The following is a 15136-nucleotide window of genomic DNA, read 5'->3' as shown; positions in this document are numbered from 1 at the left end:
GAGAAATCAGTGACAGTCATGAATCTACTTTAGGAATTCAATTCCTTCCCATGACTACATTCAAAAATCATCCTTTCACCCATTTCTGTTCTATTTTTTATTTCATTCTTCCAACTTTGGGTAGCCCTGATCAGAAGATCAGCAGTTGTCTTAGTTTCCTGGAGTTGCTATAACAAAGTCCTACAAGGTGGGTGACTTTAAAGACTAGGAATGTATTGTCTTATAGTTACGGAGACTAGAAGCTGGAATCCAGGGCAGTGACAGAGCCAGGCTCTCTGTTAACTCCAGGGGAAGGCCCTTCCTTGTCTCTAGATTCTGGTAGCCCTATGCACTTCTTGGATTTTCATGGCATGTAGATGCACCTATCATCACATAACATCTCTTCTTGTGGGAACTCTGTCTCCTTTTTATAAGAGTAGACACCACTCAAACAACATTAGGACCTACCCTACTCTGTTATGATCTCATTAAGTTAGGTAATAGCTGCAAAGAAAGACCCTATAGCCAAACAGGGGTTGAGCTGCACAAGCTAATCCACGGCAGTCATGAGAAACAGTGTGAGGTCAGAGGAACTGAAGGGAGGAGTTGGTGGTCGTTGTTCAGAAAAACAGAGAGATAGAGCCTAGGAGGCCAAGAGTGGAGATGTGAATCAGGAGACGCTCTCTCTAGCTAAGAAGACCCCAGTGGACCCAGTTGCAGAGCAGTCATGAGCACTAGGGTCTCAGATAAGAATGTCATTCTAGGACCAAGTCAGGGACCTAGAGCAGCATCAATAACTAAGTCATCTTGATGCTGCGTCATTTTAGAGGCACTGGTGGCATGTGGGCAGCTGAGAGGTTGGTCGTTGTTAATGCATTAGCTGTAATTAGGGAGAATGATGAACTTTCTGTTCCTATAAAATTTATAGTCCCTGAAGCCCTATAGAGAGGGCTCTGGTGGAATAGTGGTTACGAGTTGGGCTGTGATCAGCAAGGTCTGCAGTTCAAAACCACCAGGAGCTCCAAGGGACAAAGATGGGGCTTTCCACTCCAGAAAGAGTTACGTTCTTGGGAACCCACAGGGACAGTTCTATCCTGTTTTATAGAGTCATGATGAGTTAGAATTGACTCGATGACAGCGAGTTTGTTTATTTTTGACAGCCCTTTATGGGGTCCCTGTGAATCAGAATTGACACCACGGTAGTAGGTTTGTTTTATAGGCCAATAGGAGCCACGGTGGTGCATCTGTGAAAAGGCTCAGCTGCTAACCCAAGGTTGGAGGTTCAAACCACCTTCAGCTTGTAGGGAGAAGGATGTGACTGCCTGTGTCTGTAAAGATTTATAGCCTTGGGAACCTATGGGACAGTTCTATGGTCCTATAGTTTTGCTCTGAGACACAATCAACTTGATGGCAATGAATACAGGACTTGGGGCAGGAATAAACAAGGGTAAGGGGGAGAGGGAGCAAAGGGCCCCTGAGAGAGCTTGAGAGTTTGAGACCCTTTCATTAGAAGTCCACTCAAATTTGCTTACTCTAGGAATAGATCTTCCTTTTCTGCAAGTAGCAGCCCTGTGCTGGGATGAAAATATGTTGCCTATTATGATTCCTTTAGTAGGTGCCAACCCCCTGGACATCACAAGACGCTTCGTGGAGGCCAGCCAGCTTCTCCATCTCAGCGCCAAGGAGATGGCCTTTGACTACTTGGTCAACACAATCGGGAGAAGTGGCTATAGCAGTGGACATTTGAGGAAAAGTGAGTACCTGAGTGTCAGCCTTTAGGTAAAAAAGTCCCATCAATCCCAACAAGAGTGCAGTGAAAGGTAAGACTCCAGTGTATGAGTCTGACATTTCCTAGAGTTGTAGTGGGTGTGCAACCATAGAGACTGGAACACTACAGGGAAGTGTGTGTGCTGGTGCCACTGCTGTGGAGCATAATTTGGCAGCATCTACCAAATGGGAAATGTTTACACCTTACCACCCAGCAGTTTATTTCCTAGGTCAATCCTTGGAGCTGTGCTTTTCAAATTACCTGTGGTGAGGGAATGTTTTTGCCTGTTTTAATCTCCAATTTTGTATGGATCTATCCTTTTAGAAGGACAAAAAAAATATCACAACATGTCAAATTGCTACAAACATTCCTAAATACATACTTTCAGTTTTTGCTCTTGGCTTTCTAACTTTCTTAGCTTAGTATCTTTCTTGGGCTCTCCCTGATTGTCAGAGGTTATGCATCTAATAAGAATATACAATATAGATAAAGAATGATTTGTTTATCAAAGGATTAAAACTGTTTGTCAAAGGTGAAACTTTATCAGGTCTTGAATATTTTTTCAAAAGACAACCACAAAAGAACTTATGTTTTCTTGTAGATCATTCCACAAAACAGTACACCTTTGTTTGCAAAACACACACACACACACACACACACACACACACACACACAGGAACTTATGTTTTGTTGTATATCATTCAACAACAAAATACACCTCCTCAAAACATCGGCAGCCATTTTTGTTTCTTACGAGAATTCACATGTACTTGCAATATAAACTGTTAAATTCAAGCTAAAATAAGCTTATTTTTTATGATTTTTAGCTTCTTTCACTAAGATAAAATTCCAGGCAAATGTTTTCCCAACTATTTACTAGGAAATTGAGGTCTCTAATAGAATTTACTCTGGGAACACCCACTCTTTGTGCTACAATGATGAACAAAAACTATTTTCAGTATACACGGATTCTGAACCTTGCTCTCCACTTCAAGACAGAGCTACCTACACGAGATATGATGATACATTTGGTACAGTCACCTTACCCTTGCATTTGTACCTAGTCTTTCCCAACCTAAACAGTGTTTGGCCACCTTTCAAAGGAAAATGGTATCACTCTACCTCATAAGGGTGTTTCAACACCCCTGTAAAGTCTGTTTTAGGGTAGTGCGAAGAGTTAAGAGGCGATGCTAACTTAGCTAGAGTGAATGCTAACTGAAGGGTTGGTGACTCGAGTTCAACCAGCGGTGATTTGCTTCTCAAAACCCGCCATTGCAAACCCTGTGGGGTGCAGGTCTATGTGTCTGGGACACACGGGGCTGCGATGAGTCCAGATTGACTGGATGCCAGCTGTTTTAGTTTTAACTGTTTTTATTTGTGTTTAAAATTTTTTTAATTGTGTTTTTAATGAACATTTATTCAGTAAATAAGCTCATTTGAAAGATACTACATTACTTGTTCGGTGACATTAGTTACATTTTTCACAATGTGTTGATGTTCTTGTAAATTGCGTTTTTATGGTTTCATATCCGGTGCTCTTGTTTCCCCACTCCTTAATCTTTTCATCTTTGTCCTAAAATAATTGTTGACACTTTGGTATCATATAGATTTTTTTAAATGAAGCAATGCACTCACAAGTAACATCCTTTATTTTGGGGGGTTATATGCCAATCTACCAGCAAAAGGTGACCTTGGGATAGTTTTGGATCAAGACTTAAAGAGTCTCTCAGGGTGATAGCCTCAGGGAGTCCTTCAGTCTCAGCTGATCCAGTAAGTTTGAACATTTTAAAAGTTTGAGCTCTGTTTTGCATTTCTCTGCCATTCTATCAGGTTACATCTATTGTGGCCCCGATGAGAGCAGTCAGTAGTGATAGCCAGACACCATCTAGTTCTTCTGGTCTCCAAGCAGACGAGACTGTAGTTCACATGGACTATTTGCCTAGTAGACTATAGGTTTCAAAGTTTCCTCTTTTAAACTTTGGCCTCCTTCCTTTTCTTTTGCTCCCAGCCAGTGGAGAACAATAGTTGTACCTTAAATGGCTGCTCAAAAGCTCTTAAGCCCCCAGACATGACATACCTCACTTGGATGTAGAACATGAACTTTATGAACTGTGTCGGCCCTGAGTTGCCCTTTGAGTCTAAGGTTCAAAGTTTCTAAATGTAGAAAACCAATCTAGAAAGTTGCTTGCTTATGTCTGAGAAGTATCTATAACCATGTCCTCTGTGAATATATATGCATGTATATGCTTTTATCTGTGCACACATATAATACACACCTCTATCTACCGATACACCATATATGCCTATACACCAACATCTATGACATACACTTGTGTTTTAGTTATTGCTAGTATTGTTGCCAAATTATATGAGGGCAAATAAAAAAATACTGCTACTGGGGTTTCAGTTCATACATACACTGGTTTATTCCAAAGAAAATGTGTCGACATATGTGTCTGCAACCAGCAGATGACTGCAGGCAAGTTATCTCAGAAGTAAACTTCACAGGCTCATTAGGGCGCCTTCTATTAAAAGGTCCAATTAAAAGAGTGGCTTCTAAGGGGATCTTCCGGGCTAGTTAATTCAAGCTAGGAAGATCAACTCAGAAGGTCATGGCAACTTTTTTTTGCTTTTCCCAAGGGGCCATAGGAACCTAGTGGCTTAAAAGTGGGGCTGCTAACCGAAAGCCCAGCAGTTCAAATTAATCAGCCACTCCACAGGAGCAAGATGGAGTTTTCTACTTCCATAAAGACTTGCAGCCTAGGAAACCCAAAGGGACAGTTCTACTTTGTCTTACAGGGTTGCTATGAGTCAGACTCGGCCCAATGGCAATGAATTTGCCATTGTAAAGAGCCGTGTGGGTACATTTTTGCAAAGGGCACAAGAAAGTTACTGGAGCTTATTATTAAAAAGTTTTACAATGATGGGAAACTTCCGTGGTGAGAAAATCCAGGAAGAGTATGCCAAGGAAATTTTTTCCCCATCATGAAGCATTTGCTCTTTCTTTGAGGGCCACAAGGAATGGTTTCTATGAATTTTGTTAGAAAACCTTAGGCCCTCAACCCTTCTACGCTGGTCTTGCCCCTTCAGATGTCTTTTTGTTCCTGAAACTTAATGTTGAGAAGATATACATTTTGAGTCCCTGGAGGATGCCCAAACTACCTTTTTGTTGTAATGAAAATCAAAGAGTACAGAATTCTTTGGGAAATGATTAGCAAGATGGAAATACCACCTCCAGTCATGGATAGATCTAGGCAGGGGATATGTCAAAACTTAATAGCTTCACATTTGAAATTTTTGTTTCAAAAAGATTTCTATACTTTTTTAACAGTGCTTTTTGACATGCTCTGTACACAAACATCTTTTCCTCTTATGTGCTTCTTGCTGGGATTATTTACTCTGGTAGTTTGAACAGGCTATGTTCATGTGGTGCCACTTTCCCCATGATCCAAAATAACACATATTGGCAATCCAGAGAGTGATTCTTCCTCCCCGCACCAATCCCTGAACATTGTTCTCTCTATAGCTCTGTTATTTTCTTTTAGGAAGATGGAATCATACAATATTTACACTTAGGTCATTGACTTATTTCACTTAGCATTGTGTCCTCCTGATCCATCTTTCCCAAGTTTATTTTGTAAACTCAACATTATTATTTAAGTTTATGTAGTGTTCCATTGTAAGTATGTACCATATTTTGCTTCTATATTCATCTATTGAAGGGCACTTAGGCTACTTAATTTATGAGCTCTCAATTATCCATCTGTCTTCTGCTATTTGTACATTTGTAGTTGTTTGTTCATCTGTTTTTCTTTCAATTAGGTCCCACAGTTCCCTCCTATGTTATCTTTTACGAAATTTGTAGTTTTAGGTTTAATATTCAGACCTTTGATCCATTTTGATTTAGTTTTCATGTATGGTGTGAAGTATGGATCCTGTTTTATTTTTTCATATGGATATCCACTTTTGCCTTTTAAATTATTTATTATTAGTAGTAGTAAATAATTTTATTGGGGGTCTTACAGGAATTATAACAATCCATATATCAATTGTATCAAGCATATTTGTACATATGTTGCCATTATCATTTTCTTTTCTTTTTTTTAAATCATTTTATTGGGGACTGGTATAACTCTTATCACAATCCATACATACATCCATTGTGTCAAGCACATTTGTACATTTGTTGCCATCATCATTCTCAAAACATTTGCCTTCTGCTTGAGCCCTTGGTATCAGCTCCTCATTTCCCCCCTCCCTCCCAGATGCCCTCTCCCTCATGAACCCTTGACAATTTATAAATTATTATTATTTTGTCATATCTTACACTGTCCGACATTGCCCTTTTTGTACATCTCCAGCTTATGGCTTGGTGGTCCAAGAGAGATGTCTGAGTGATCTCTATGTGTTTGAATTTACTCAGGCTTGACTTTTGCCCCATGATGTGGTTTATTTTTAAATAAGAGCCATGTGCACTTGAAAAGAAAGTGATTGTTTTTACATTTGGGTAGAGAGCTCTATAAATGTCAATCAGGTCGAGTTGCCTAATCGTGGTGTTATTGAGTTTTGTTTTAGTCTGGTTAGACGAGATAAACAAATTCATAGACACTCATATGTGTATAAGAAAGAGCTTTATATACAAGAGCAATTGAATATTGAGAAAACATCCCAACACAGTCCAGATCAAGTTCATAAGTCCGATATTAGCCATATGTCCGATATCAATCTATAAATTCTTCTTCAGACTCACACAAAACATGCAATGATGCTGAATGCAGGAAGATCACAGGCCAGTGGGTGGAAAATCTTGTGGATCTAGTGGCAGTGGAAGCATCTCAGTGCTGGCAGGGGTCTCCATGTGACTCCTTCAGGTCCAGGGCTCTGGTTGTATCAGCATAGCCCCATCAGGCTCCTCATCAGTAATGTCTCACAGAGAGTGAGTGTGTATCTCACCTCCAATAAGCTATTTATCTCTTTAGTGCCTCCAAATATGGTCATCAAGCTGCGACCTGATTAACAGAGTAAACTCCACCTCTTCACTCTTAAAGTCTCAAATTGACATCAGATTATGTAACTATCACAAGTTTCTTTCCGGGTGACCTATCTTTCTCTGATAGTAGTGTATTAAAGTCATCTACTATGATTGTTGAGTCTGTGATTTCTGTTTTCATTTTTTGAAGAATTTGTTCAACAAATTTTGCAGATCTCTCATTAGGCACATATAGATTTATTATACTCACTTGTTCTTGACATATTGATCCTTTTAGCATTATATAGTGACCATCCTTATGTTTTGTTATGATTTGCACCTAGAGATTGATTTTGTCCAAGATTAGGCTTGCATCCCTGCTTTTATTGGTTGCCATTTGCTTGGTATATTTTTGCCCGCCTTTTATTCTTAGTCTATTTAAGTCCATGAGGTGAAGGTGTGTCTCTTGCAGGCAACAAATTGCTGGGCTATATTTTTGAGCCAGTCTGCAAGCTTTTGTCTTTAATGTGAGAATTAAGATCGTTGACATCCAGAGTTATACCATCAACTATGGATTTAGTTGTCATACCATTCCTTTTGTATTTGGTGTTTTCCTATCTCATAACATTGTGCTATGTATATGTGGGGTGGCTTCATTCTTGCCTTATTTTTGCCATTGAAACGATGTATCTTGGGGTTTGCTACGTGATGGTTTCCTATTTGTACTTGGTCAATGTTGACCTTCTGGCTACAGTGAGTTGGAAAGGATTTTTCACAAGGTTAGGTGTCTTATAATGTATACTTTGAGTTCTTCCTTGTCTGGGAAGACTCTTAACTCTGTTTATCTTGATAGACAGTTTGGCGAGATAGAGGATCCTTGGATTGGCATTGTTCTCTTTCAACTTTCAGAAGATGTTACTCCACTCTCTCCTCCTCTTCATGGTATCTGCTGATAGGGCTGTGCATATTCTTACCTGAGTACATTGTATGTAACCACCTTTGTTTCTCTGGCTACTCTTAAGTAGTGCTGGGCCTTTCTCACAACTGAAATGTTTGAGTCCATCAACGCAATCACTGTGCCAGTCCATTCTGGTGAGGGTCTTCCTCTTTTTCACTGTCCAACTATTTTTCCAAGGGAAGTTTGAGTGACCTTGAATTTACACGTGGCTTCTCCAGCTCCCAGGGTCTGGTTGCATCAGGAAAGCTTCATGTGACTTCTCTTCAGAAATGTCTCACAGGGAGTGAGCAGAGAAAGTGTCTCCAGCCTCCAAGGAGTAATACCAGAGTTCCCAGAATCCTCAGGAGAAGGCCATGCCCATACAGAGGCCTCATTGGCTATCACCTGATTGGCAGGCTAGACTACACCCCTTCTCACTTAATCCTCTTACATTGACAAACAATTCTATAACTGCCCAGCCCTGCTTTGGTAAGTGCTACAAGTTCTTCTAGCTCTGCCTCTATTGGCACCCCATTTCAATAATATGCCTCCACCCAGAGGCTTGTTGTTGGCAGGTGTAGTCCAGTCAGTTCCAACTTACAGTGACACTATCTACAGCAGGATAAAACACTGCCCAGTGGTGGGCCTTTCTCACAACTGAAATGTTTGGGTCCATCAATGCAGTCACTGTGCCAGTCCATTCTGGTGAAGGTCTTCCTCTTTTTCACTGTCCAGCTATTTTTCCAAGCATGATGTCCTTCTCCAGGGACTGGTGTCTCCTGAGAACATGTCCAAAGTACATGAGACAAAGTTTTGCCATCCTTGCCATTAAGGAGAATTCTGGTTGTACTTCTTCCAAGACAGATTTGTTTGTTCATTTGGCAGTCCATGGTTTTTCAATATTCTTCACCAGCACTATAATAAAATTTTATTGATTATTCTTTTTTTGTTGTTGATTATTCTTACATCTTCCTTATTCAGTGTTCTACTTTCACATTCATATGAAGCAATAGAAAATATCATGACTTGGATCAGGTACACCTTAGTCCACAAAGTAACACCCTTGCTTTTCACCACTTTAAATAGGTCCTGTGCAGCAGATTTACGCTATGCTGATTGACTGCTGCTTCCATGAACATTTATTTGGCATCTAAGCAAAATGAAATCCTTGAAAACTTCAATCCATTTTCACTTTATCATAATGTTAACAATAGTTGACATCATTGTGAGGTCCAGTTGTGAGGGCTTTGGTTTCCTTTACATTGAGTTGTAATCCATACTGAAAGTTGCAATCCTTGATCTTTATTTGAAGGTGCTTCAAGCCCTCCTCACTTTCAGCAAGCAAGGTTGTGTCATCTGCATATCGCAGGTTGTTTAAGTCTACTTCCAATCCTGATGCCATGGTCTTCTTCATATAATCCAGATTCTTTGATTATTTGCTTGGCATATAGATTGAGTAAGTATGGTGAGAAAACCCAACCCCCCACACACCTTTCCTGATTGTACACCTGCAGTATTCCTTTGTTTAGTTCATACAACTGGCTCTTGATCAACGTATTAAGTCTATGTGAGCACAATGAAGTGTTCTGGAATTTCTATTCTTCTCAAGCCGATCTATAGTTTGTTATGATCCACACAGTCCAGTGCCTTGGCATTGTCAATAAAATGCAAGTAAACATCTTTCTGGTATTCTGTGCTTTGATTCAAGATCCGTTTGACATCAGCAATGATGTCCCTTGTTCCACATCCTTTTCTGAGTCCAGCCTGAATTTCTGGCAGCTCCCTATCAACATACTGCTGCAATTATTGTTGGATGATCTTCAGCAAAACTTCACTTGCATGTGACATTAATGATATTTTCTATAAATTGAGCAGTCTGTTGGGTCATATTTCTTTGGAATAGGTGGAAAAATGGATATCTTCCAGCTAGCTGGCCAAGTAGCTATGTCTTCCAAATTTCCTGGTATAGTTAAGTGCTTCATCAGCTTTTTGAAACATTTCCATTGGTATTCCATCAGTTCCTGGAGCCTTCTTTTTGCTTAGTGCTTTCAGTGCTGCTTGAATTTCTTCTTTCAGTACCACTGGTTCTTGATCACATGCTGCCTCTGGATATGCTGAATGTTGACTGGTTCTTTCTGGTTCAGTGACTCTGTATTCTTTACATCTTCTTTTGATACTTCCTGCACAGTTCAGTATTTTGCCCATAGAATCTTTCAATATTACAACTTGAGGATTGGATTTTTTTCTTGAGTTTTTTTTTTTTTTTTTCAATTTAAGATGTACTGTGTGTCCTTCCCATTTGGTTTTCTAAGCGAATTTTGGGAATAATGAGGGCAACAAATGTATAGATGTGTTTTATACAATTGATCTATGTATTGTGATGAATTGTATGAGCCCCAATAAATTGATTAAAAAATATATATTTTTCTTTATCTTCTTGAGTTGCCCTTTGACCTTTTTTGTTCAGCTCTTTGACTTCATTATTTCTTCCACCTACATTAGCTACTCTATGATTTAGAGCAGTGGTTCTCACCCTTCTTAAAACAATTCCTCATGTTGTGGTGACCCCCAACCATAAAATTATTTTCATTGCTACTTCGTCACTGTAATTTTGCTACTGTTATGAATCGGACGACCCCTATGAAGGGTCGTTCAACCCCCAAAGGGGTCACGACCCACCGATTGAGAACTGCTGATTTAGGGCAAGTTTCAGTGTCTCCTCTCTCGTTCACTCTGATCTTTTCTTTCTTTCCTGTCTTTTTAGTGATCTCTTGCTTCTGCATGTAGATGTTCTTTTTTTAAAGCCTTTCTCTGCTTTATTTTAGTAATAGATTATAAGAAATGTGCGATTTTTATCTTGACATGAAAATATTTCTGTGAAGAGTTGTATGAGCCCCTAATAAAATGATTAAAAAAAAAAGAAAATATTTCTGTGTACTGTGATCTTGCCTGGCGGATGTAATATTTTCGGCATAACTGTTACAGGGACTCTGATACAACTCTCCTTCATCTTGTAAAGGTCAGGGGGGAAAAAGCAGCAAACGAGAAGGGAAATAGCCTATTGCTGGAGTGAAGGATTTTGAAAACAGGTGGTTCTTCCCTCCTTCCAGCTGTTGGTCTCCATCCTCTTCCCACAGCTCACAAAATGCAGGGTTGGTTGGTCTGTCAGCAGTTTTAGTTTCTGGGTAGTTCTCTTCTCCAGGATAAAGTCTCCTCCTCCTCCGTGTGTTTATGTCCTGTTTGACTTGCTCAGTTCCTGCCTGATTGCGTCAATGAGCTCTTCTTTTACTTTTGATCATTCTTTACTCATTTCATGTAAAATATCCTGCTTCAATGTGTCGTAGTCTAGTCCCTCTGGCTGGACTCCATTGGCACTGGGCTGTGATGAGGGGGCAGATTTTGGTCTGTGTAATGAATACAGGTCATGTTTTCAGAAACAATCTGATTTTTCCTTGGAGAATCCCATCTGGAGATAACAGGTGACCTGCTGCCATTCATGGTATTTGTCCTTTCCTACGGGTTTCTGGTTGGTTCAGGTGTACTTATCGATGCTTTAGGAGTTACAGGCTCTGGATCTTCATTTTCGTCCTCTTGTTCTGCTTCTACTGTTGATCCCTTTTCAGCAATCCTCCTCCTCCTGGCCAGCAGGGCACTCATTTTTTCCATTAAACCACTACCCCCTAAAGGAAGGGGTACATTTCCACGACTCGTTTCTGTTTTAGAAGAGGCATAATTCACACCAATGGTATTCCCTTCACTTGGGCAGGAGGCATCCTCCATCCATGACACTATTCTCAGTGTTGCTCCGGCAATTGCAGCTGCAAGTACAGTTAAAGGGCAATTGTCTTCTGACATGTATCCCACAAAAAATCCGGACTGCAGGGCGGGGAAGGGCAAGCGGTGGGGAGGAGGAGGCGGGGGTGGAGGATGGAAGTGGAAGTGGTGGAGGGGGGCCTGGAGGAGGGGGGAGTGCTAGAAGCCTGGGCAGGGCCTGGTGGGAGTGGTGGAGGGGGTGGTGGTGCAAGTGGTCCCAAGACAAATGCCCTGTGGGGTTGGTGTCTCAGCCGGCTGAGAGGCTGCCTGCCAGCCTGGCTCAGAAGGAGAGGAGTCTCGCAGCACGAGTTTAGAAGAGTCTCAACAGAGGCCGGGGCAGCAGCATTTGATATTCTCCGCTCTCTGCCCCATTCCAGCTGTTCCCTTTCTACTGTTCTTGCCTTTCCTGGTCAAGTCTCTCCAGTCTCTCCCGTTCTTGCCGCTCCCTTTCTTGTCTCTCTCCAACTGCTCTTGTTCCATTCTCTCTCTCTCTAGTCTTTCCCTTTATACCCTCTCTCTCCCCACCCTCTCCCTGTCCATTCACTCCCTCTCCACCCCCTCCCTGTCCATTCTCTCTCTCTCCAACCTCGTCCTGTCCGTTCTCTCTCTCCAGTCTTTCCTGTCCCAGCTCCTTTCGCCGTTGCCGCTGTTGCAGTTGCCTTCTTTGAATTTCCAATTCTTCTTGGGATGGGCCATTTTGAACTTGGGCAGGTAGTTGTGAATTTTGTCCAGGAAATGTTGGTCCACAGAAAATACATCGCAAATTAGTGCTGTCCTGAGTAGCAATAACCTTGCTCTGAGCTGTTTCTTATGAATTTAACACTTCTAAAGTATACATCATGGCACTTACGAAGACATTGGCATCCTCGTTGCTGCCAATGTTGAGACCATACACCTGTCTAGCATCTCGCTATTGGTGGAAGGTCTGTGTAGCTTGATTGTACTTCAACCCTTTAGGAATGGCACAATTTATCATGACCGGATGGTCCTGAATCTTCCTGCCCACCACTCTAAATGTGTTGTTGCCCATATGGTGATATATATCAACTCTGCTAAGCCCAGTTGAGCCACCAGCTGGCACCCACTTCTTATTGGCATCATCATAAACCATCACAGCAGCTCTTGCCTGACAGATACTCTGTTCACTCATGGTGCTGGCGGTGCCCAGGCTTTCCCAGCAGCCAGGAGACTTGGGGGCCGAGGGTGGCGGAGGTGGAGGGGACCTGTCCTCCAGGGGCGGGGACACAGCTTGGAGACTGGAGACTGCTGTCCAGCTCCTCCTTTGGGTGGTGAGGGAGCTACACCATCTCCCCGCCCCCCCCCAAAGCCCCGTCCAGAGGGCTGGAGAAAGGCTGCGGAGGTGGCGGTGAGGCTGACGGGCGGAGCAGGTCCCTGGTCCGTCCCTGGTCCGCATGTAGTTCTTAATGTCACCCCACAGCTCTTCCACTCGTCTGTCATTAGTGATCAATACTTCAAATCTATTCTGGATATGTTCTCAAAATTCAGGTGGGCTAGACTCAAGCTTGTATTTGGGCTCTAGTGGACTTATTTTAATTTTCCTTGGCTTCAAGCTGAACTTAAATATGAGTAATTGATGGTATGTTTCACAGTTAGCCCCTAGCCTGGAGTTAGCTGCTAATATTGAGCTTCTCCATTGTCTCTTTCCACAGATGATGTCAATTGGATTTCTGTGTATTCCATTTGGAGAAGTGTATAGTCACCATACATAAGTCCAATAAATGACTTTTTTGTTGCAATTTGTGTAGTTGCAATGCATAAATCATTGGTCTTAAAAAATTCTATTATACAATTCCCAGCTTCATTTCTAACACCAATGCCAATTTTTTTCAATTACCATTCCTTCCACTTTGCATCCTAATGACCAATAATTATTAATGCATCTTGATTGCACATTTGATCAATTTCTGACTGAAGAAATTCTTCAATTTCTTCATCACTAGCATTGATGATAGGTGCATAAATCTGAATAATAGTCATATTGATTGAATTTCTTTGGAATTCAGACAGATATAAAACTAACACAGAGAGCATTGTACGCCAAGATAGAACTTGAAATATCCTTTGTGAAGAATATAACCACCTTCCTCTTGATTGTATCATTCCCAGTATAGCAAAGTATATGATTTTCTGATGTGAAATGGCTAATAACAGTCCACTTTAACTCACTAATTCCTAGAATGTTGATTTTTATGTATTCCATTTCATTTTTTACAATTTCCAATTTTCCTGTATTTATACATTGTACATTCCAAGTTCAAATCCTTAACTTATGTTTGCAGCTGTTTCTTCTCATTTTGAGTCATACCCCATTAGGAGAAGAAGATCCTGAAGGCTTAACTCTATCTGTATCACGATGGTTTGCCTTGAGAAGGCAGTGTTTCCTCGGTCATATTTTGAGTGCCTTCCAACCCAAGGGATTCCCTTTCTGGCACACTCTCTGACAACGCTCTGCTTCTTTCATGAGGGCTTCAGTATCTGACAATGTTTTAATGCTGTCCATAAATTTTCCATGGCTAATTCTGCCGAAGTGGACAGCCTCTTCCTTCTTCTTAGTCAGTCTTAGTCTAGAAGCTTAGCTGAAACATGTTCTCTGTAGGTGACCCTGCTGATATGTGACATAGCAACAAGATAGTTCCCAGCATGACAGCAACATAAAAGCCACCAAAATATGACAAACCGAGAGATGAGTGACAGAACCCAAAGGGGGTCAGCTCTAATTCTGTGGGTCCATAAGTCTAGCTCCATCAAGTGCCCAGCAGTGGCTTATGCCTCCATAAAGCTGTCTGCTTAAAGGCTCTCATCTTTCTCTAAGAACCGGAAACTCTGCCTCCTGCTAGTGTCCTAATTCCCACTCTCTTGTGCTGCCATTTCTTGCTGTCTTCCATGGTACAATGCCCTGGCTCCAAAAGACACACTTCACTCCTTGATCTTATTCCTGGTAGTTGTGAGGTCTCCATTTCCAGCTCTAGGATGCCTCCTTTTATGTCTGGTGGGGTGGGCAACTGGCCAGTGGCTCTTTAGGGTTTCATTCACTTTATGTGCATGTTCCTATCCCCACAACAAGGATTGGCAAGCTATCCAATTCCCTTGGTGATGCATAAGCACTTCTTTGGCATAGTTCCACCCAGTCATCTGGAGGAAGTTACAAAGATGACAGCCAGAAGAGCCATATTAAGTAATTCGTTGCACCACAGTATTGTATTTTATCAAATGCCTTCTCTGCACCAATTGAGATCACGTGGTTCTTTTCCTTTACTGTATTTAAGTAGAGAATTACATTGTTTGGTTTTCTAATATTGAAGATTCTTAGATTCTTAGTATGAACCCCACTTGATCGTGGAGTATTTTATATATATATATATGTTGTTCAATTATCTTGGCTAGAAGTATGAGAATGTTTGCATCTATAATTCACAAGAAATATTGGTCTGTAGTTTTCTTTTTATTTGTGCTCTCTGCCAGGTCTTGATATCAGGATGACTGGCTTCAGAGAATGAGTTAGGGAGTAATCCTTCTCTTATGTTTTCTAAGAGTTAGAGTAGACTGGTGTCAACTCTTCGAATGTTTGCTACAATTCTTTGTGAAGCTTTCTGGTCCTGGGCTTAAAAACAATTTTTGTTTTTTGTTTTTTTTTCTTTTTTAATTAATT

General features: G+C 41.1%; 1 protein-coding gene across 1 annotated transcript in view; it reads left to right on the top strand.

Annotated features, from left to right (window-relative positions):
- Positions 1-15136, top strand: part of CUNH3orf20 (chromosome unknown C3orf20 homolog) — a 110740-nt gene that overhangs the window by 794 nt on the left and 94810 nt on the right. Inside the window, 5 exon segments of the mRNA XM_045289984.1 lie at positions 1592-1758; positions 2878-2899; positions 5479-5537; positions 11759-11768; positions 14978-14992. Of these exon segments, the coding sequence (XP_045145919.1) occupies positions 1592-1758; positions 2878-2899; positions 5479-5537; positions 11759-11768; positions 14978-14992 (273 nt within the window).

The sequence above is a fragment of the Echinops telfairi genome, unplaced genomic scaffold (assembly GCF_000313985.2).
Source record: "Echinops telfairi isolate 266 unplaced genomic scaffold, ASM31398v2 ScPeMD7_31;HRSCAF=116, whole genome shotgun sequence".
Lineage (NCBI taxonomy): Eukaryota > Metazoa > Chordata > Mammalia > Afrosoricida > Tenrecidae > Echinops > Echinops telfairi.
Note: the sequence above shows the minus strand (reverse complement) of the source record. Positions and strands in the feature narration are given on the sequence as shown.